General features: G+C 43.1%; 2 protein-coding genes across 4 annotated transcripts in view; one reads left to right on the top strand and one right to left on the bottom strand.

Annotated features, from left to right (window-relative positions):
- Positions 1–16662, bottom strand: part of LOC119455687 (PHD finger protein 14-like) — a 64716-nt gene extending 48054 nt beyond the window's left edge. For 2 of the 3 annotated variants that reach the window (XR_005193007.2, XM_037717110.2), the window contains exons 1-9: positions 16489–16661; positions 16220–16342; positions 15172–15389; positions 12161–12231; positions 10155–10210; positions 8303–8406; positions 6231–6286; positions 2856–2967; positions 2478–2572 (exon numbers count right to left, since the gene is read on the bottom strand). Coding sequence is in view for 2 of the 3 variants with exons in the window: in XM_037717110.2 (XP_037573038.1) it covers positions 2478–2572; positions 2856–2967; positions 6231–6286; positions 8303–8406; positions 10155–10210; positions 12161–12231; positions 15172–15389; positions 16220–16342; positions 16489–16543 (890 nt within the window). In the remaining variant the exon portion in view is untranslated. Of the gene's footprint in view, positions 1–2477; positions 2573–2855; positions 2968–6230; positions 6287–8302; positions 8407–10154; positions 10211–12160; positions 12232–15171; positions 15390–16219; positions 16343–16488 lie in introns of all 3 variants that reach the window. The other variant, XM_037717111.2, reaches the window with a different exon arrangement.
- A 237-nt stretch (positions 16663–16899) lies between these two features.
- Positions 16900–22156, top strand: part of LOC119455692 (uncharacterized) — a 101370-nt gene continuing 96113 nt past the window's right edge. Inside the window, exons 1-3 of the mRNA XM_049668957.1 lie at positions 16900–17093; positions 21641–21730; positions 21816–22046. Of these exons, the coding sequence (XP_049524914.1) occupies positions 21665–21730; positions 21816–22046 (297 nt within the window). The 5' untranslated portion in view covers positions 16900–17093; positions 21641–21664. The remainder of the gene's footprint in view (positions 17094–21640; positions 21731–21815; positions 22047–22156) is intronic.

Raw genomic sequence — 22156 nt, forward strand, 5'->3', positions numbered from 1 at the left:
GCCTAATTCGGAAACAGAAATGAAGAGAAGGGTTCAAACAGTTTGCCTCATTGTCTGAAGCTTTGGAGTGTGGGAACATTTAGTGAGTTTTAATGAAGGCAGCTGTGATATTTCTTTTCTGGTCTAAGAGCCCACGACCAACCTATAGTGTGGTGCTAAGCACCACACTCAAGTGAACAGAGATGAGTGCAGTTAATACTACAGAATGCTAAAGTTTCAATAAAAATGCGGCAGCATGCAATGGAACAAGCAAGTCACTATGGCCACGATGATCAAACAAGGGGTGGTTTCACAAGCTAAACAGATTATTCGGGTAATGAAGACTACACTGAGGCCCGTAAGTTTACGGTAAAACACTGTAGCGAAACAATGCTATGAAGAGATACGTACTTAGAACCGAAATCTTATTTATTTATTTAAAGATACCTTACAGGCCTCAATTAAGGCATTGAGTAAGGGGGGCAGTACATAGAAAACACACAGAAAATACATAGAATATTTGACATACATAAAACAGAAGCAATTGATATAACTCAACCGGAGTGCCAACGCGACATAGTCATGTAGCAGTAAACACGGCGACATAACGGTACCATCGCTACAATAAGGCACAAGAACGTAGTGTAAATAAAAGAATGCGTGGTGCAACAATCATAAAATTTCACATTTTATTAGACATATAGTCTGTCAAGGCGTCACGGAATGAATCATGGTTGGACAGGCATGCGATGGCATCCGGGAGAGAATTCCAAAACCTGACGGCACGAGGAAGGGCAGAGTATTGGAATGCTTGAGTAGAACCGTAAATGTGGGCATAGCTGAAATGATTATGAAGCCTGTGTGGCGTGGAGTAGGGTCGTTTCAAGCATGCCGGTGCTCGAGTGGAATGAATGAATTTGTGAAACAGTGTTAACAGGGCAATGTCTTAGTGAGTGTTCAGAGATTGTAATGAAAGTAAGTTTTATTTGAGTTACACTGGATTGGTAGCTGTAATCGTTTAAGATGAAACGGCTTGCCCTATTTTGAATCTGTTCTAGCAGTTCAATTAAGTATTTTTGGCGAGGGGACCAAATGGGTGACGGATACTCCAGCTGAGACCAAACGAGAGTTACATAAGCTAGCTTGCGAACATTTGAAGGGACATTTCTTAAGTTGCGTGGCAGGTATCCCAACGATCAGGAGGCATTAGCTGAAATGGACATGGTGTGTTCTGACCAAGAGAGATTCGATGTGAATAACACTCTTAGATACTTATATTGATTAGTCGTTGAAACAGGGTAACCAAGTGCAAGCAGAATCTTTATGTGACGATGCATACCCCCCCCCCCCTTTTTATTGCTCACCTCAGAAGCCGCTATGGCGTATGGGTGTTCCATATCACAATTTTCAACTTGACAATTTCTGGGGTCTCACACGTGCTCTTGGGTCAAAGGAACGACAACACAGTAGTGCAAACAAACACAAGGGCATTTATTGCGCCTTTCATACACTGATGCACGCTAGCCGAATTACTATGCATAGAACATTCACATGGGCGCGCGACAAATCAAGGAAGTCCGACTCACCGCGACCGGATAGGGAGCGAATATGTTCGCCCCATGCTATGACACCATCGCCTAATCGTTCACGTGTACGGTCATGCGAACGGTGGCATGTTCGAACGATCCGTGTTTGTCCATACCGGTGTCCTGCTCCTAGCCTCGCGAGACGGTCCCGCGAATCAGCGCGGCGCACGTGCGAAGCGTTCCTGCGTGTTGGTCGCCGATCCCTTTTCCTCCCAAGTCACCCCGCCGTTCGGTGGCGTTAGCATTGCGAGACCCGCGTCATCTCTCATGGCAAGCACTACGACCGACGCCGGTTCTTAGCCACGCAGAGAAGCCGGATTACAGGAGACGCGAGCTATGCAGAGAAAACAACATCAGGGGATGCGTGAGAGTCGCGCATCCCCACAAATTTTGGCTAGTGCCCAGTTCGTGGTTAAAACTGATCTGTTTGAAATTATTAATGGCCCTCCTAGCTAGCACATTTTAAGGTCCTGGTTACCTGCCTAACTTGACCATTGTTAATAAAGCTCCACTTCGTTGTGCAAGCTTCTAAAGCATTATCCAAGTTCTCTCTATATATTCTCACAAGTCATCGCAACAGAGGGCTACGAATGCATTGTTGCAATTCTTACAGACAACAAACCTGTACGAATGACTTTAGCATTGAAAAGTGTTAACTGGTATCCTGTGCTGTGAACAGCAGTAACAGTGCTCATGTGCTCTGTTTTTCTCTCACTTTCTATATCCCCCTCTATCCAACCCCCAGTTTTCTCTCACTTTCTATATCCCCCTCTATCCAACCCCCAGTGTAGCATAGCTCTTTTAACTCTGTTTCTCACCTTATAATACAACACAATAAAGAGAAATTTCAATACAAAGATTGTCTAACAGCACACAGGTACATGTCCTAGGAGGTAATGTGGCAGAGCTTACCAGGTCACATGAAACGATGCCTTGCACATGCCAGCGTCACATGTGATGCACACTCCAGTTCGGCTGAGACGCTCATCTTCACACAGCACACATGACTGCACAGAGAGAGCAGCAGCAGCAAAGGTAAGACTGAAGCTAGCAACTTGTTCCCATAAAATCTTGTTACGCATTTTCCTCTGCTCCTCTTCATCATTTCATTAAAGTGTTGATAAAGTGAACACCTGAATATAAACATGATCTACATCCTACTACAGGCTTTATGTGAGGCTGTTGGTACTGTTCAAAACAAGCAGACAAGCACACAACCCAACATTCTCAACAGAGATGGCCTTTGAAAAAAGAGAGGTAAAAACTATAGAGTTGTTGCTATGAACTGACCTTGGCACCCCATCGAGAGTAGGGCATCTCAAACAGCGTGACAGGAGTGAGCTTCTCCACATTGCCAAAGGCCACCCCTGGGATGTACAGTGCACAAACCAGGTGCACCCACCTGCAAAAGAAAGGTGCTTAATGTGTTGACTGGTTGATTCCTGAATGCCAAAGCTACAGCTAGGTTGCAATGGAAGCGACATCAAACAGCTCTGGACTAACTTCAACCATCTGGAATTTCAAATAAATGAATTCATATAAGGCTGAGCTGAGACACACATGGGTGTCAATGCACCCCCCCCCCCCCCCTTTTCCAGTCAGTGACCAGAAAAATTTCAAAGTGAGGAGAGTGCCAACTAATTTATTTGGAAATACACATGGTGGAGGAATTTTAATGGAAAAAAAAAAGGGAAACCAATTTGGGCTTCACTCCCCAATCCACTAGCCTCCTTTTAGTTCTGATTAATAGGGCTGCCGCCCTGTAAAGATGTCCAGGATTTGATCTTCAGACCATGAATAATTTTTCTTCTGCTGTGAAGCTTTAATTCTGGAGGACCTATATGAGTTTCTGCGCACTTATGTGCTGCCTATTGGGTGGTTGACAATTTAATTCTTTCAAAGGGGTAGAGTAAGAACTTCAAAGATAATTTTATTCAGCCACAGGCACATGCACGGACAACCACATCAGAGGCCTAACCTGAGCAGCAGCACTCTTCTCTGCCACCCCTCACTGGCTCACATTAGATCCATAGCAGCTATACCCTGACATTCTTTTCAGCTTCCCTTGAAACAATCCCAACAGGCATCAGAGGCATGGAGATGTAGCTCTGCTCCAATAAAATGTATCTTGTGAAGAACCACAAGGCAGAGGAAGATTCATGAAAGAGGTACGTGAAACTAAATTGTCCCTTTCACAGACGTAGCATTGCAAAGTATATTATACAGTTAGACCTCTACATAACGAAGTCGGTAAAATCGTCAATTTGATTTGTTATACCGAAATTTGACTATAATGAAATACGACCTTTTATAGAAATAAGTACAGTAGCTGATGGATTTTTCTGACATGTAAGGGGCCTCAAAATTTTCCAAATTATCGGGCAATCAGAAAAAGCAAATTTGAATAAGAAAAAAAGTCATTTTGTTGAATTTGAGAGTCGGTGATGAAAGATACGATTTCATGCCATGTCGACGATATCTTTACGTCAACGGTATGAAGCGACGTTTTCGCATCCACTCCGCCCCCGCGGCTGATAGTGTGGGACGATAGTGGGACGATAGTGGGACGACACTATTATAAAAAGCACCGGCAGCGGGGAGCAAATGATTTGTCTGCCTCTGACTTCAATGCCTCTCCGAAACTCGAGATTACGCAACCTCCAGTGCGCGTGAGAAGGCAGTGCACATGACACCATGCCATCTCAGCACACCCACTCCTTGGACACGTGGCAGATTGCCTCTAAAACAGGCTGCACGGGCTGTGTATGTACTCAGCTGCACTGACAGTCATGTGCAGCCACGCCGCACTAGAAAAGGAGACGCGCACCTACCTCCCCCCCACTCCCTTTCGCCCAACCTCACGCGCACTTGATCGCATTACCACGAGCTCACTCCTCTCTCCCCTATCCCCTTGCTAGTACAGGAAGATGGCACTTGGCAAGCCCCCATCCTTCTTTCACTCATCCTCGCACGCCTTCACTTGCACTGAAAGTATACCACGTACAGGGCCCAATATGGTCTCATTGCACTTGCACCAATTGGACTTTATACAAAAAATGAAACTGCTCCGTTTCAGCAGGCACTCTTGGATGCGAGGTGCACAATTTGAGAGGTGTTTGCACAAGCAGCCGCTTGTAGTTCCACCGTTTTACCATCTGCGTCTGCAGAAGTTTCAATTTATTGTATCTGTATTCTTTCGCAGAGGCAGTGAAATTTCGTTATATTAAAATTGTGTATATCGTTATGTCTTCATTATATACTTCGTTATATTGAAGTTCTAAATACATCGTGTTCTATGAACAAGTTATAAAAAGATTGAGAGTTTAAAGATTGAGATTGAGATTAAATTGAGAGTTTCGTTATGTTGAAGTTTGTTATATCGAGGTTTAACTGTATACAATGCCTCCTAAGAAAGAAATAATATACAGGAAAACCTTGTTGATACAATACCGTTTACTGTGATTTCAGAGCGCCTATGTTCGCTATCGAGAATGCAAAAAATGGCTCAATACAATTACGCTTGTTTTTTTACCGATTAATATGTTTCCGAAAACCTGATATTTTAGCACCAACGTTAAGTACATCACCAAACTGCAACCATATGATAGGTTTTTTTCGGCGCCACTAGATTCCATGTAAACAAGAAAAGATGCGAGGCACGCACAATCGTGAGCAGTGTGCGCCTGCAACGGCTGCTTCCTCGCAGTACTCGCCTGCCTGTTAATGCCGCCAAGCACTTGGTTTCCTATTCCGGTACCAGCAAATCTCCTTGTGGGTCATCAAACGTCACCATTCCCAGCTATCGCTGCCAACCCATCGTAATAAGCACCTTCACCTATCTGTTTCACAGCGCGTGCGGCACAGGAAGCATACTCCACGCTTTTATAGGTGATGGCCCAAATGTGCCGCTGTTCCCTGCTGCAGGCATGTTTCGCTCTGGCAGCATCATGGCATTGTATTCCGGGGTTGCCCACTAGCTCGATTTCATTTCGGTGTCCCACACCATCTTAAAACGACAATGCACATCTTGGGTTGCTCAGGCCCCACAGGCTCAACACAGGCCAGCTTTTCGTGCCGCAACGATTCTCGCTGAGTGGGCGAATCAAAATTTCCCAGCAAGATGTTCCGCATAAAAAAGCTTCTGACCCAGGCCGAATTTGAGAAGCGCAAACATAAGCTTGCTCAAGCAGCAATAATGACAACGCGCGTCTCGGGCCGCCTGGGCCCCACCAAATCGGTGCGAGACGGCACCTCGTGCTGCAACCCTTCGTGCAACGCTTCCCATTAGGTGAGTAGAATATGTTGCTGAGCTAGTTGGTTCAAGTCTAGGGGGTACATATTCGCGTGACGTGGAAATAAAGACTTGGTAGAAGGGAGTAAGATGTAGAAAAAGGGAGTAATACTTGCTCCTACTAAGTCTTTATTTGCATGTCGTGCTAATATGTACCCCCTAGGCTTCACATTAGGTAGACGTCAACTACAGACGTCAACTACACTTCAGTCTGCTGAAATTTTTAGTGACTTCGGATCATACGTTTTTCCAGTTAGTATGTTCTTTCTTGCCTTTTTTTCCAAATCATATGAATGAGGTTCTACTGTGTGTGCAACTGCTAAGTGTACCAAAGCGTATACTGACAAAGATCACAGATATGCATTTCAACATACTTTCCAACGTCCGTTTCCTTGAATATGCCTCCGGTGTTTGGGCAGAGTTCACACATCTAGAAAAAGAAGAGGGCATTGGCAAATGAGGAGAGTTTCAAGCAATCCATTAAGGTATTTAAACATTAGCCTAGGACCGTATCCACCAGTCAGGTGAGTTAGTTTCACTGTAAAGTGTCAGCCATCCTTTAATACATTGGAAAACAATATAACTAAACAGCCATATCAGTTTATTTGTTTAAGCAGTGCAGGTACCACCAGATTACACTAATGAACTGTAAAAAAAAATGTGGGACTTTTTTCCCACTTAAAGCACTACAGTTAAACCTGGATATAACGAAATTGACAAATTCCCGAAAAACTTCGTTATAAAGAGGATTTCGTTATATGCAGGTTCAGCACGAAAATTTGAAAAAGAAACGCTTACCGTATGTACTATCGCTCAAGATTTACTCCCAATGCGATGAACAAAAAAGTCCCCGTTTCGCGAGAAAGGTGAAGCATCGATTGCGACATCTAATTAGTAGAGAGCTATACGAAGTAAGGATAGTACAGTCAAACCTAATTAATACACGTACCCGCTTAATGCGTAATTGCGGTTTAAACGTAGTCGCGAAGATCCCCCCCCCCCCCAGCCCCCATTGAACCCCATGTATTGGCTGACCGCTTAAGCCGTAGTTGCTCATTGCCCACCAAACGGTTAGTGCGTACTATTTTTATTGTTCTACACGCACAGGCACAAAATCGGCAAAACCTCAACTCATGTGCGCAGACGTTCGATTCTCGAGTTGCGACGCCCGGACGAGTTGCCAGTGATAGTGAACTTACAACATGGCCACCATGACGTATTTCCTGCTCGTACAGCTGTTCCCCATTGACGCACACAAAAGCATGGCCTTCGAGATAAGTTCCCTGTAACGCGGAGAAGCTGCCTTTAGGGGGTGCGAATTCGCTGTTGCCATCGGAGTAGTCACCGCGCAGAAGCACATTTGTGCCATCACCGTGGACATCGCTTTGCGGTTCCGTGTAAAGTCCAAACACGGCAACATCGTCGCCGCGCGCCGTACGCTGTGTGTGCGAGTGAAAGCTTGCGGGGGTCAGCCAACTCAATCTCGCGCACGAAAGAGGGGGGGGGGGGGGATCGCGCTTCCGCGCTAGGCACGGTGGGGGAGGCGAGAAAGGCGTTTACTTCGGCGGTGGCCGCCGTATCTGGAAAGCTATCTGCTATGTGGAAAAAGTGTGTGCTCACGCGAGCTTATCTTCAAACCAAACTGCAGACAAGGTCAATATCTTGCGTTTCTTCGTCGAAGCACTCATCCTTGGAATGTCACACCAGGTACTGGATGCGTGGACGTGTGTCGTTTCGCACAAGCGCGAGGCGTCGGAAACGAAGAGAGAGCGACACGATGGCGTCGTATAGTGTCACCTAGTGTCAGGTTAGTGAAGTGAAGCGCAGAGACTTGCGCAGTAACCAATGAGTGGCGCTGCCAGCACGTTGAAAAAAAAAAACTTTTTTCCTTCGGCAACATCAACAGGAAAAGGAGAGTGCCGGCTTGGCGGGCTAGGCCAGCTGCAGCAAGCGGCGGAATCAGATTTGAATGAAGGGAGGTGGAAAGGTCACGCCCGCTGCGGCAAGATCGCCAGGTCGAGGGATGCAGGCCCGCCTCGCGCACGCTCGCAGTCGCCGTGAATTCGAGCGTTCCAAGTGCGACGCCGGCGCTTCGCATTCCGTCGCAGCGGAGAAGGTGCTTCCGGTTTCTGCTCGCGCAAAAATGACAAAATTTGGGACGAAATCTCTAGGTTGTCGGCGGGGAAAATTCATTATTTCGAGGGGGTCCCCCGCTGCCACTTCATTACGTAGAGGTCTCAAATACATGTGCTTCTATGGAGTAATGGGGAGGAATAGAAAAACTTTGTTATATCCAGGAATTCATTATATGGAGGTTCGTTATAAGCAGGTTTAACTGTAAATGCTCCTTATGACACTGTACAATCTATGTTCAATCAATACACCTTCTGCATGCCAAATTAAACAAACATGCAAGTGCACAAATGTTAAAAACTGCTTCACTCACAGGTTCTTTCTGCCCAGCTCGACAGGCATCACAAAACCACGGCTCTGTCGAACTAGAGGAGCCCGTACTCATGACCGAGTCGCTGTCAGTAATACCATAGCAACCTGTGGATGGAAACACACACATACATACTGTTCAGTAAACATTATCATATGTGTACTAAGCAAAGTACCTTAATGACATTTCTACGGGCAACAGCTTGTATATGGCTTTTCATTCAAAGTTTTCAGTATCTGCTTGTTAAAACCACTGTAAAAAGAATCTCAAATAGACATCATAAATACAAGTTAATCAAATGGCAAATTGCACGGTGCAGTTCACAGCGCAGGCAAGAGCAGATGCATGCAATGACTCTGTTGACATTCACTTTCTGTCCCCCTGCAATTCTGCTAATTATGCTCACAGGCTTGGAGCTACATTTCACGCATGGGAGACGGGCGACCATATTTCCTGCCTACACGTGAGACTGTTCTGCAGCTTGTCAAACTTCCCATTGGACTAATGGTAGCATGCGCTCACCGAATGTTTGAACGCAACCCATCGCTACTGCGCACTGATACGTCTGGGGGCTTGTGCTGGAGAGCACACAAGATACATTCATTGCTCATTCTGCAGAATGAAGACATGCAAGACAAGCAAAGCAAAGTTGGTAAGGAAAATATAGCTCCCCCCACCTCCCTTTCTTTTTCTCACACTTTCAACTGTTCCCGAGGTTATGCCATGAAAGATAAAATGAACAATACGTGTTTAGCATAATGACACCCCAAAACTGCACTTAAGAGTTCAATTAATTTGTACAGGTTGGAACACGAACAAATTGCTGCCATCCTGGGGATGTATTCTGAAATGTTTTACTTTGGCGATAATTCGCCTAGGCGCGCGCCGATTGGCTGGTTGAGCAAAACTGAATGACGTCGGGCTCAACCAGCCAATCAGCTCGTCCAATTTTGCTCAACCAACCAATCAGCGCGTGCCTGAAAGTGAAACTTTTACCTAGGCGAACTATCGCAGAAGTGGAACGTTTCAGAATACGTCCCCTGTCTAGGCCTTTCACAAGTGCAACCACCAACAGCACTAGAGACCCAAACAAAATGACTTTGCACCATTTTTGACTTCGAGAAAATGACGTATATTTTGCTGATACTTAATTACGTAAATTTATTCACTCTGAATAGAAAAGCCCTTCCCACACTATGCTCCCTATGGGCAGAGGTAAAAATAAAATGGATCGTCACATACAAGCAAGTACAATGAACTGCACAAGTTAAATGTTAAACTTTACAGCAACTTGTTCATCTTAAAGGGACACTAGAGAGAGAGATTATTTTGCCTGTATTAGTAAATTACCCTCATAAAAAAAAAAAAAAAAAGCCACTCTTACCACCAGAAGAGGCTTGGCAAGACGGAAAAAATGCGAAACAAGGACAGGTGGTGATGCCAGCTTTAAATTCTCATACCAGCTCGCGACACCACTTTGATGGAGTCTTCTCGGGCCTATTAGATTTTTCTTATTAAATTCAAATTATAAAGATCGACTACACTGTGTTCCAAAGGATCCAATGACTAAATTTTGCAACACTGGAGAACTTTCAATGGGCCCAAGTATGAGACAATACTTTGAAATCGATCATGTCACACTACCGTTATGGTACTGGGGTTGCGGTGTGAAACTAAAAAGATGGAACTATTTGATAACCAACCCATTGCCATGAAATTAGCAAGACTAGAGTTTTGAAAGAAAAACTTATTAGCCTAAGCTGATTAAGTGGCTCTCTTCAGTGTCCCTTTAGCTGCCACGCACAAGAAGCAGCTTTAGGGTAATTTCTGCAATTCTTTTTTTCTTTTTGCTCACCTTCATGAACAGACACACCACAGCAGTCGCACTCCACAATTTCATCATCTTCTATGCTGTAAACAAGGAACAAAATCACCCAGAAGCGTCAAACAGTGCCAATATGACAGATTTGCATAAAGATACAACCGTGTCAACCAAATATGAAGTAGAGATGAGCTCGAAATGAAAGGCCAACTGCAATGAAATTTTGGACCACGTAAAAAGATACAGAGCAACTTCCATGCAATATTTTACGCTTGAAATACGATTGGATGCGTCATAAAAAGCCTGAAAAAAAATACATTTTTGACACCCAAACTGCAAAAAAAAAAAAAAAAAAATGCAACCACTTGCTGGAAGTGGCAGATGACTCCGAACTAGAACACTGGCCCGGGTCAGGCCCGGACCGGGCTATGGCTCCAAGCCCTGGCCCGGGACCAGGAAATGCTTGGCCAGACTCATGATTGTATAAACAGGTGCGGGAGGAACTCAGTGTACATGCTTTAAAAATTCTGGTGTTCAAAACAGCTTTTTTCCACAGAGCAAGCATACAGCCAACATGAAAAGGTGGATGGAAGCAAAGGGCGAGTTAAAAATTTTGGGCAAGGCATTTTATTTAAAACTCCTGTGTATACTTTAAGTTGTCAAGAATTATACAGTCAAACACCTTTATAAAGAGCTATACCTCTACCCCTACACGTGTGGGCTGTGATTGCGCATCGATAATGTGACAGCATGGCAGTGGCAGCACGAACACTCCTCTAATGTCCTAATTGCTATTGCAATAAATATGTATTGTACATAGTTCTTACAGCAAGAAAAATTCCAAAATTATATTAGGTACAAAAGGAGCTAAAAGTTCAAATGCACATATTCTAATTTGGAGATGGAAATAATCAATATGGGAAATGCACTGCCACACCAGCTTTCCTGAGCCCAGGACTTCTCATGTATAATCATGTATAAGGCTCTTGAAGAACACTGTGAATGCGGTTAAGAATGAAGCCATCTACAAGCCGTCTGCAGTGTAAAACACTGCAGCAACCTTAAACTAAATGCGAAAGTGGTGGAATAAATGAAAAGCGGTAAAATGATGCAATGCATTAAAATAATTGTATCGAGAGCAGCAAAATAGTGCAATAGCGAAGTGTTAACAGTCAGACTGTATCAAGTGCTGTCTTCGGTAATTTTTTAGAACAGTTTCTTTTCGGAGAAAAGAAAAATTTTTAATTCATTTTACAAGAACTAAAAAAAAAAAGAAAAGAAATTAGTCTTTTTTTTTAAAGAAGACTCTTTTTTTTCTTTTTTCTAACGTCACTAAGTGCCACTTTTTACTACTTGAGCTTCCCTAGGAATGCCTTTGATCTATGGCCAGTGGTTCTCAAATGGGGATCCATGAAACCAACACCTGCAAAAAAAGGAGAGAGTTTTTTGGAGACCAGTTTAGCCTTGACTCATTCCCAGTTCCGGGACCTGCTCCTGGAACTGTGTCAGCAATCCGCACAAGATTGCCTCAGTTGGTCTCGGTCACCGCCTTTCCCTCTTCCCCACACGTTTCCGAACTCACCCGGCTGACTTCGGCGCAAGAGCGAGCTACGCGTTCGGCCAAGCCGTCTAGACAAGGTGTCCAGATTGAATTAGCAATAAAAGGCAGCTGTTTCACGTCGCACAATGTGCGACGTGAGTCAATCCCAATAAGTTCGAAAATGAGCAAGATAAGCATGCTACAAGCAACAGTCAGCATGGACCTTACGCAGCACATCACATGCAATCACATTTATAAACATGTCAACCATGTCTACCGGTAAAGGTGCTCAATAAAAAAAGAAAAGAAAGGAAGACAGTACTCCAAACACATGTGCTCAATAGTCTTATGTGACACAATCATGGAAATGATCATACTATTTTTCACTTAAATAAATTCTGTCAGCCTTGTTCGCTGTTCCTTGAATTATTTGGGATGCGAAAAAACACAAGTTGGCCAAATTCCTTCCACAAGCAGAGGAAAATACAAATGTGTTTACCTTATGTCACCAAGGCAAACAGAACAGATTGTGATTTTCAGCTTCAGGGAAGATTCACCTTCACCCGATATCTGTAAAATAAAAAGAAACCAGCGCAGTGTTACAAAACTCATTAAAAAGAACTCCTGCCTTAAAGCAACTCACCAAGGCTTTGACAAATGAAGAAGAAGATCAACCTATTATCCTTGCACTAAATAAACCTACTATAGGCACTGCAAGCTCAGGCTTTGCATACTGATAGCAGCGCAAGACCACATAGTCTTGTGAGCAGAGGAAGCTTATCTTGTAGGTCATGTTTCACATTCATGGTGCCCTCCGGCCATTGTTTCTTACAAAGGAAGAGTTACAAAGGAAGAGTGACTAAAGGACATGGTGGATTTGGCAAGGCTTCGCTTATCAAGTTCAAGCATGCCACGAAACGGATGCACATCTGGTGCTGTTCAGAGTGCCACCTCATTTATGTCGTAGACCAGGCAAATCGTGTCGGCAGCACTTGTAGGAACAGCTGCAACGCCACCTCGCTAGCCCACAGTCCCTACATGTTAAGGGGACATTTAAAAGAAACAATCAGTTTAGGCTGATAAATTATTCTCTGAAAGCTTTGTTTGCTTTACTACGGTGACAAGAAGTTTATTATGTGGAAGAAATGAAGGTCAAAGTTCAATTCTCTTAATTTTTCAATCTGTGACATCACACTGGTGTGCCAACGGCAGGGTTGGCACACCAGTGTGATGTCACGGATTTTATAGTTTTCTTCTGTATTTCAGCCGTTGTGGTGCAGCAAAAGTTTCTGAAACCTGCCAAGTTCATTTTTTCGCTCCTTTAGCATACAATGTAGTCCATTGTTACCAATAAACTTCAATCTTAATTACGACTGTTTTCGCACTCAGTCCAAAAATCCCCATATCGTGGAATAGGAACGAACCATGTAGAAAACACAACTGTGCTTTTCCAGCTATAATCTAGGTGACACAACACGCCCAAGTGCAGCAGAGCCATATAAGTACAGTGTGGGAGCCTTCAAATTTTGACCTAAGCCCAGCAAGCCTTCGCATGTGTCACCATCCGACAGGGGCATATTAATGTTCGATTGGTACAGTATATAGAGAGAGAAAGTATGCCTGCTAAGTACAAGCAGCGCTATAGAAAAATTTGGGAGACCTTACCCAACTTAAAAAGCTGGTTACATCCAGTAGAACATAATATAAAGATGCCGTCACAACAAAGCAAAAAAAATCTGAGCCTTGCTGCAGTTCCCGACAGAAGCTGTAGTTCCCAGCCACAACAGATTCTTCCAGTGGAAAATGTGAAGCTAGTCTGGGTTCATTCGTTTGCAAGTATGAAGCATCCCTTTCTGTTGTTCATCTTACCATGCTCTGTGAGAAGCAATTAATAGACAGCAAGAGGACAGCCGGCTTACACATGCACCATAAGAAGTGCACACAGATGGCTGTCAACATGTCTCCAAAACTTCCCACTGATTTGATGGCTGACAATGGGGATCTGAGGCTCCCAAGGTACAGCCTGATGATCGACAAGGGTACAGATTTTTCAGCAAAGTTGCAGGGTGAAGTGGTACGCTACTTCAGTACTAAGGATAACAGAATTGACTACACTCCTAGCATTAATCGAAATGGAGGACAGTACTTCCACAGAAATCTTCAAGGCATTGAAAAACATGATCACACTCGCATGTCTCGACAAAAAGTGTCTTTACCGTTTTAGTAGATTGGGGGCTATATTTGCCTTTTTCACACTAATTTACTCGTCATTGCTTAAATAAAAATTATATATAAGGCGTCTAGGAACAAAATAATTAAACACAAAAGTTAAAACACAAAGTTAAAACACAAAAAGGCAAAATTCCGATTAAGTCATTATCATCATCACTTAGTGACTTGTCACTAAAAATACACTTTTGCGCCGTGAACTGACAATATTGTTAAAAAAAGAAAGTTATAAACACTGCTGTCATCTTCACAAGTGAAGTGGCAATTGAAGACTGCCTTACTCTACATGGACAGATGTAAAACATTTGAGCGTCGAGAGTATTACACAAATTACACCCTCATAATTTTGCATTTAGTAGAATAAAATCTGCAGAAACCCATAATGTGGTAGTATTTCATGAAAGGGAAAATTCAATTAAATTGTGGGGTTTAACGACCCAAAGCTAAATACCACAGCCGAGCTACTACAGAGGATAAAGGAAAAAATGGTATCAAGCTAAATGTATCATGAAGTTAAAACAAATTTCTGCAGTTCTCGTTTCCCTAGTCAAATAGCTTGCTTTTGTGACACCAAGTGTTAGCCCACTAGTTAGACGATTTAATAAGATGACTAGCTCAGAGGAGCAGTTGTAGAGTTAAATCCCTGAACCAGGACGAATTCAAGTGTAACGCTTTTTTTTCCAAGAAACCTGCATAGGCTTCTTTAGCGCTCCATGCTGAATTCTGGTGAATGCCTAACTTTCTTTTTTATTTCCCAATTCTATGCACCATCATTTCAACTTGGTGCGCTAATATGTGCTGTGCACTCTATATTAAACAAAGGAGTAGTTCAGTATCTGGATCAATGAATTAGGAGGGAGACCTACACCATCTTGATAAAACTGAAAAGTGAGCAAGTTAGTATGAATTTATAGTAGAATAACAGTACAAAAATGAGTAAACCTAATGACACAAATGCTTATGTCGTCTGGCTCCTTCTAGTGTCCATTTCTATGTGTTTCACGTTTTTTCCACCATTAACAGAATCTTATTTACAGACAAATCTCGATATAACAAACACAGATGTAACAAATTATCAAATATAATGCAGTAAATCTAGGATGTTTCTCGCTGATAACACAAGTCACAAATATATGCTCATAACAAATATCCGATATAATGAAGGTCTTTTCTTGTCGGATGTTACTCAGTTACAGAGAGGTTCAACTGTACTCACAGAGCTATGTAAGATCGAGGTAAACACCTGCTAAACTGGCTTACCAACATCTCTTGTTCACTTACTCTCTGTCGTGCTTGACTTTGTCTTTGCCTTGCCCTCTCAATGAGGTCACCAACAATGAGCTTGGGAACTTTCTTTGTTTCATCCGGCTCTGCAACGCCATTAGCCACCTCGGGCGGAGAAAATTTTTGTTCTGCTTCCGAAGCTGCTCCAGATGACTCCTCGTCGTCTTCATCATCCAAATTTTCTGAGGAATCCCCTTGATCGTCAGATTCCAGATCTGCAAAGCATAAATATGTGAGTGCTGTTCTGAGAATTTAGTGCAAGATGACACTAAAAAAAAAAAAAAAAGAAAGAAAAATCTGTAGAGGTAACAATGAACTCCATGAGCTTTATGTGCAACAAGCTGTGTAATATAGTCCGTGAAAAAAAAAAAAATTCTGAGGTGCTGTAAAACAACTAGCTTGAATAAACAATTGCATTGCATTCAGCCTTCCTTTGCCAACCGAAACTTGGTTAAATATTTCAACATCCGTACGTTTATAAACAGGGTCTGCCACCAGGTACGAACGGACGTTTGGAAACTTACCTATGAAATAAAACTATGCGAGCATATCATAAAAAAAAGTCACCATTATCATGTGTAGAGTATGGGAAGCTCTTCACAGTTACGCAACTTGTGCCTAGATTCTCCGAAAAAAATGGAAATGCTGGCAGTCAAACCGATCGTAAACCATTCCAAATTGCACGCGGTACTACTGTAACCAATGGCCACGGTAACTTATATCGCAAAAGTTTCCTTTGTGGCCTTTCATTCGGAACCTAAACTTCAAGCGACCTGACATCCTGACAAGCAAACAAAACACAAAAGTCCTTATAACAAGCAAAATGACCTCGCTTACATTATAAAGCTACTCAGTAGAATCTTTGATTAAGTAAGTGAAGTTAATTGTGGCTGTTTTAATTGGCAATTCAAGTTATTCCCTCAGCAACTTTTGTAAATGATCTCGCTTGAACCAGGCGCTGAGCTGCGCGGCAAGCTTATTCGTTTTTTGCCTGGTCGGATTAACGTCATAATTACATAAGCAAGGAAACTCAATCACAACTAACCTTTCTCATGGTCATCGATTTGGAAGTCGCTGTCATCCGAACTGTCACCCAAGTCGGCGAAATCAAGCAGTTGCAGGTGATTTTCAACGGGCTTCACCCTTCGCTTGCTTGGATCTCTCTCCACTTTTGAGAAAAAGAGAAAGATACAATTGCATAAAAAAACTGATACGACGGACCAGAAAGATATTAACACCCTTAAGAGACAGGTAAGAATGCTTGGTGAAAGCGTCAGTAGCTCGCTTGCATGTTTCTACAACGATGCAGCTTACCCATTGTGCGATATAGAAACCCAACATTCTCGATGTACCCATCTTTATCAGTCATGCTTAATGTAATGCGTAATGCCCTTTTCACAGAGACGCCGCTAATTCCTACCAAACGTAGCGGCGATCACATTCGAACGTAGAACTCATGCATACGAAGCCATTCGACAGCAGTCTGCTCGACGCGAAACAAAGCCTTTCCGAGCTTGCTAGCGTGGCGCTAGTTACGGGATTTTGAAGCTGAATTTTAGTAAAAATATTATGCAAAGAACAACAAGAAATAGGTGTGTGCGTTATTTATCTTACACTATTTTTGTTTGCACAATTATTATGTAAATCAATTCTGCTGAAAGTTTTCATTCTTTTGGTTCAAATGCGCTGCGAGAGCTGCTGCAAGCCTTTCATTACTTTCACTTCATTTCTCGAGCGTCGCAGCACGTCGTGGTAGTCGCCTCAGAACTCAGGTCGCCGTCGCCGCCGTTATTCAAAACCCTTCGCAAAGGCTCAACTCAAGTTCTTGTATAATCCGCGCTCCTGCAGTCATGAAGTCCTTACTGTGCAGGCTGCTTTTCTGAACAGCAGTGTCTCGTCTATTGCAGGGAGGATTAGAGGCAAGCCATGTCTCTCCATTTATCAGTGCTGTGCCAATGCTGTGCCTAACGTGTTTTCGCTAAAATGTACGTTTATCGTAGCCATACATGACAACGTCACTCTGATTGTAGAATTCTGCTAGCAGAACTTAGGACTGAGTAAACGTATTGCTTACCTGGATTTATCCGTTACAATATTGCGACGCAAGCGAAATTTCGAGCCGTTTTTGCCGACGCGATCATAAGCAGTAGCAGCGACAGCTTGCTTAAACGTCAAATTTTAAGGCGCATGTGTTTTTAACGTAACCCGAAGCCATCCAAATGCCCTCGATTCATATTGTGTGTTTCGAGATACCCACTATGACAACCGCACTCTCCAGCAATCCGTACCCAAGGGGGCAACGAAGACACCCCAAAGCTGGAACCCGGACTGGTCCGTGGGTTGGGGCTCGCCGGACGCCTGCGTGTGCCAGGGGTGTATAAACTCAATTAACTCTGCTGTCGCTGGTAGCACATTTTGTATCCGCACACCCCCTGGCATGCTCCGGCCTCGGCAGCCCCAATCCACGAACAGCCCTGTTTCCAGATTCGATCCCCCCGGTACCCCTTTGAGAAACTCACTTACCTTTGCGTGTGTTATGGCGACTTTGGCAACATGAATCTTCCCTGCGTACTAGAACAGTTCGTTTCGGAACCAGTTCCTTTCTTTATTATTATTTTTTTTAGTGCATTGCGTATTTCATTCATGTTGGAAAGAATGCAATAGTTCTGCCAGTCCATGAAAGTGGCAGCATGAACATGGGAAATTATCGCCCCGTGGCCCTCTTGTCCCCGTTTGCAAAAACAAGAAAGTCATGTTTGAGCAGCTGTCTCTTTTTTATCACAAGGTTAGTGCCTGCCAGCATGGGTTTCTTTGTTCATGGGAGGCCTGTAACATGCCATTAAAAACAAACCTCGTTTGTTTGATATAGTTTCACATAACCTGCTTATTCCTAAACTCTTTTCTTACATTATGCAGGCCTGTGTGCATATATATATGTGTGCACTTATGGCCTGTGTGTGTACGTGCAATGTGTGTAGCAGCGGAACCCAGCATTTGAACTGTTGCACTTGTTGAGCTTAGTTTAAAGGCACTGACAACCAATTTTTATGTTACCCATTTTTTTTTAGTGCAGTGGAAAGCTTACCGGTCAGCGTTGAATCCGGCAGTTGTAACGCGAACACCGTGGAGCATATTTTATCACAATTTTTCTACCAGAAGTAAGGAGGTAGTCATTCACTGGAAGCATGCTGGAAACAGTGATAGGTGAGCGCCATAGCGATTATACGCTGTCATTGGTGGAAGGCAGATGACAAATGCGGTCGTAACTGTGAGAAGGTATTATTTTGTTTATTAAGCTGATGTTCCTACCGATTCATGTTTTCTTAAGTGAACCACAATAGCTACGTGGTTTCCTGTCCAACAGCTTTGGTCATTAACAAGTCAAGTGTTCTAGCCAAGCCTCTAAAATGATATGACGCTTTTACACGTGATACGCTGTTCAGCAGGTTGCCGTTGCCACGCGTGCGCTTTGATTTCTGAAGCATGTTGTTTCTCGGAAGACCTGAGCGTGTTGGAACAAGGACTTTAGCTTGCTTGCGTGCTCAGAATTTAGTGTGCGTCAACAGCAATCATGTGCACCGCCATGCATTGAAGGACATGAGGGCCGTTTGTTAGCATGGGCTTTCTTTATTTCGTAATATGCAGAGGATAAAGTGCCAAAGCCTAATAATATATGAACTGCAATTTTAAGGAATAAGTATGCAGTACTGAATAACAGCCGACTTGCCTACAGTAATCTCGTATACTACATCCGAAGTACCAAAGCTTTCACCACCAGTTCGCTTCACTTACTGGGTTTTGAGCCTTTCTTTGCAAATTTAAAATTTCTACTTAAGTTGCAAGCAGCGTGCTCGGTTCTATTACTATAAATCATGGTTATTTCATTTCCATCAATGTCTTGCAATACATTCTGGCCAGTTGTCAGTCCCTTGAGCATTCAGTTCAATATGAAACTGCAAAAGTTCATCATTGCAAAAGAATAATGTAGCTGTATATATAAATTTACTCCAGGTTAAATCATTTGAATGGGTAAATAGCACAAGAAAGGAAACACATAATGCTGACTGCCCAGTGCAGTTCTATTATCCGGTTCAGCAAAAAATTGGTTCAGTTCCAGTTCAATGCCAGAACGAAAAAAATAATGGTTCAAATGTTTAACTGGTTTATATTCATTTGCATAGCGTTAAGAATAATTGCAAGCAAAAATTAGTTTTCTACAAAAACTGGACTGTGCTCCTGAGCTGCACGGAAAGACTCGACAAAAGTATGCAGGCTGTTTTTCAGGCTGCATGTTAAAAAAATTATACCGCCCTTCCACTCCGTGAAGGTGGTCGAAGAGCGAAGCTGTGTACCCGAGTGTTACATGTGCAGGTCTTGCACGTGATGCAATTGCGTCAACACAAGTAAACACAGATCTACAACACGAACTTATATTATATTGAAACGTTGCGAGGTGAGAAGAGGCAGCAACTTCCGACGCTACTCGACGAGTGTCCACTTCTCTGGTCGAAACCTGCAGAGCCACCACCAGAGGCATTGGCTGTAGTCATGGACACCGCGTGCGTTAGGCGCAAACGCGGGGAAACGCAGACGGCGTCAGCAGCAGCTCTGCGCGTTGCATGTTATCCGAAAGGCGCACTTCACAGAAACACGTTCTTATACCCATTGCCTCTCCTCCTCGCACCCAGCGCGGCGTCTCATTGGTCGCGTCCTCCCTCAGCACACCTCTCCTCCTCTGCTGGTCACGTGACCTGCGTGACACCGGCAGACGGACGGTGCAGCCTCGACCTGTAACAGCTCCGCTGTTAAGTCTTATTGCAGCAAAACACTTCAGAAGCAATGCGTTTGAAGAAATACATCATTTCTATTGCACCTGTTTACATACCAGTGTGACATATATTGGTCTCCAACCACCACTGAAGTAAGACTCGTCAACTTCAAATGCTCATGAATGTATCAGTAATACGACTGCCTCAAGTTGCAACACATTGAAAACCACACTTATGGTGCTGCCACTTCTAAAATTACATGCAAGGCATGGATCAAAAGCTCAAGGGAAGGTGGCCTACCTGATCAGAAAGCTGTTTTCTTTCTGCTTTTGTTCTTGAGTGAAAAATGTTGTAACATTCCAGTTCACACAATTTTCTCGTTCTTTCGTTCAGTTTCGGTTTGATGCACTGATTTTAGCCACGTTGGACTGCTTGCTCAGTGAGCAATTTTCTTTAGAACATTTTTGAAATTTCAGGGATACTGAAAGCATTATACTCAATTTCTTGCTAATTTTGTAAAACTTTTGGCACAAATAATATGCAAGCACCAAATATGAGACCTCGTGCCAGAAAAACTGAACCTTAGTAGTCGTATGTATGCATAATGTGCCTGTTTCGCAAAGCATCTTAGCCACAAAACTAGGAAGTTGTGGGATATGTATCGGCAGAATGGTCTTCTGGTGCCTGATGCTTTTAAGAACACCTCTGAAATTCCCTGAACATTGTTTCACCAGCTTAATAAACAGTACTGTCAGAAGTATACAAAGCAACACTTCCTATTCAAGTTGCCTGGGCAGAGTACAAGTAGGTTAATTGCAGAGAGCTGCCGGAATATATATTCTCATCTGCAGAAAGCGAGTTTTCCCAGGTCACAAGCATGGGGCTCCAGGAACAGTGCAAGTCCTGAGTCATTCTGGAATGCTACAGAACCTTACTTGTGCTCTCCAATATGTTAAATGACTGGCATTTGTCACCAGCCTACCAGAATATCTGTACATCATCACCTGTCCTGCAATTTTTCTTTCTATGTCCGCTCCCATATTTTTGTTTTACAACTAATATTGTATATACCATTAGCATAAGTTTGAAAAACAGAAAAAATGTTGGCGAGTGTGCGAAGCACACATTCTATTTTACCTTGCTTTTTTTTGCTTTTTCACTTTAGAATGAAGTGAAAAGTCACTTGGTAAAAGATAATGTGAACACAATATTCATATATTTCTATAGCAGTTTACATATGTACACTTTACCCGGATGAACTTCTACATGAGTAACATTGTGATGTCTTGGGTACCAAGCAGAACACAGTAGGAAGAAGATGGACAGTGACACTCGGACAAGTAATGGCGCTGCTTGGCACCTCAGATATGACAATGAATCTGCATCAACTATCCTAAATTTCAGTTGCTTTTAGAAAAGGAACACTTCCTTGAGGTTTCTTCAAATTTGTAAAAGTGGAACTTATGATGTGGGCTTAACAAGCTAACCAAAATTACCGTTTACCGCAAGAATGTTTAACCAGACTGTATTGGCCTAGCTGGAAGGCTCTCCTGTTCCCATTTGTGACTAGCTAATGCCATTAGTGGCATTGAAAACCAGCTATGCATTGGCCACTAGTCAAATTCATCTGGTTATTAATGTTAATATGGTTCAGCACACTGCTAGCATTCACTTATATGTTTAACTATGTTGTGCAGGTCTGTGCAGCTCTTGAAGGTGAAATGGCTGAGCAAGTCATCAAGAAGCTGAAGGCCGGAAACCTTGATGGGCTTTTAAATGATGTAAAAGTAAGAAATCTTTAAAGTTTTGTTTGCCCCACAGTTCAGTTGCTTTTTTGCTAGTTAACTTTCACCCTTTTTTTTCTTTTTTCAGGCCTACATAACTTCCACAACCAGTGACCCGAAGAAGTGTGGCGATTATATCAAAGCTTTGTTCTCGCATGTCATCAAATTGCAGAATGCTGGTGCCCCACGCAAGGTCCCAGAAGAAATCTTGGAAACTATAGAACTGGGCTTGCATACTCTTAAGAATATCTTGCGACTGAGTGACATTACTGACCATCTCAACGTTTTGTACCATGTGTTTGCCTTGCTCCTAAGAGAGGTATGTAGCGTGCTTAATTTACTTTACTCAAAGAAAGATGTGGGTAAAAAAATGCTCAGATCCATCAGTGGAGTACTAGTCGTAGCAGCTCAGCTATGGCAATTGAAGCT

This window comes from Dermacentor silvarum, chromosome 6 (genome assembly GCF_013339745.2).
Source record: "Dermacentor silvarum isolate Dsil-2018 chromosome 6, BIME_Dsil_1.4, whole genome shotgun sequence".
NCBI classification, from domain to species: Eukaryota; Metazoa; Arthropoda; class Arachnida; order Ixodida; family Ixodidae; genus Dermacentor; species Dermacentor silvarum.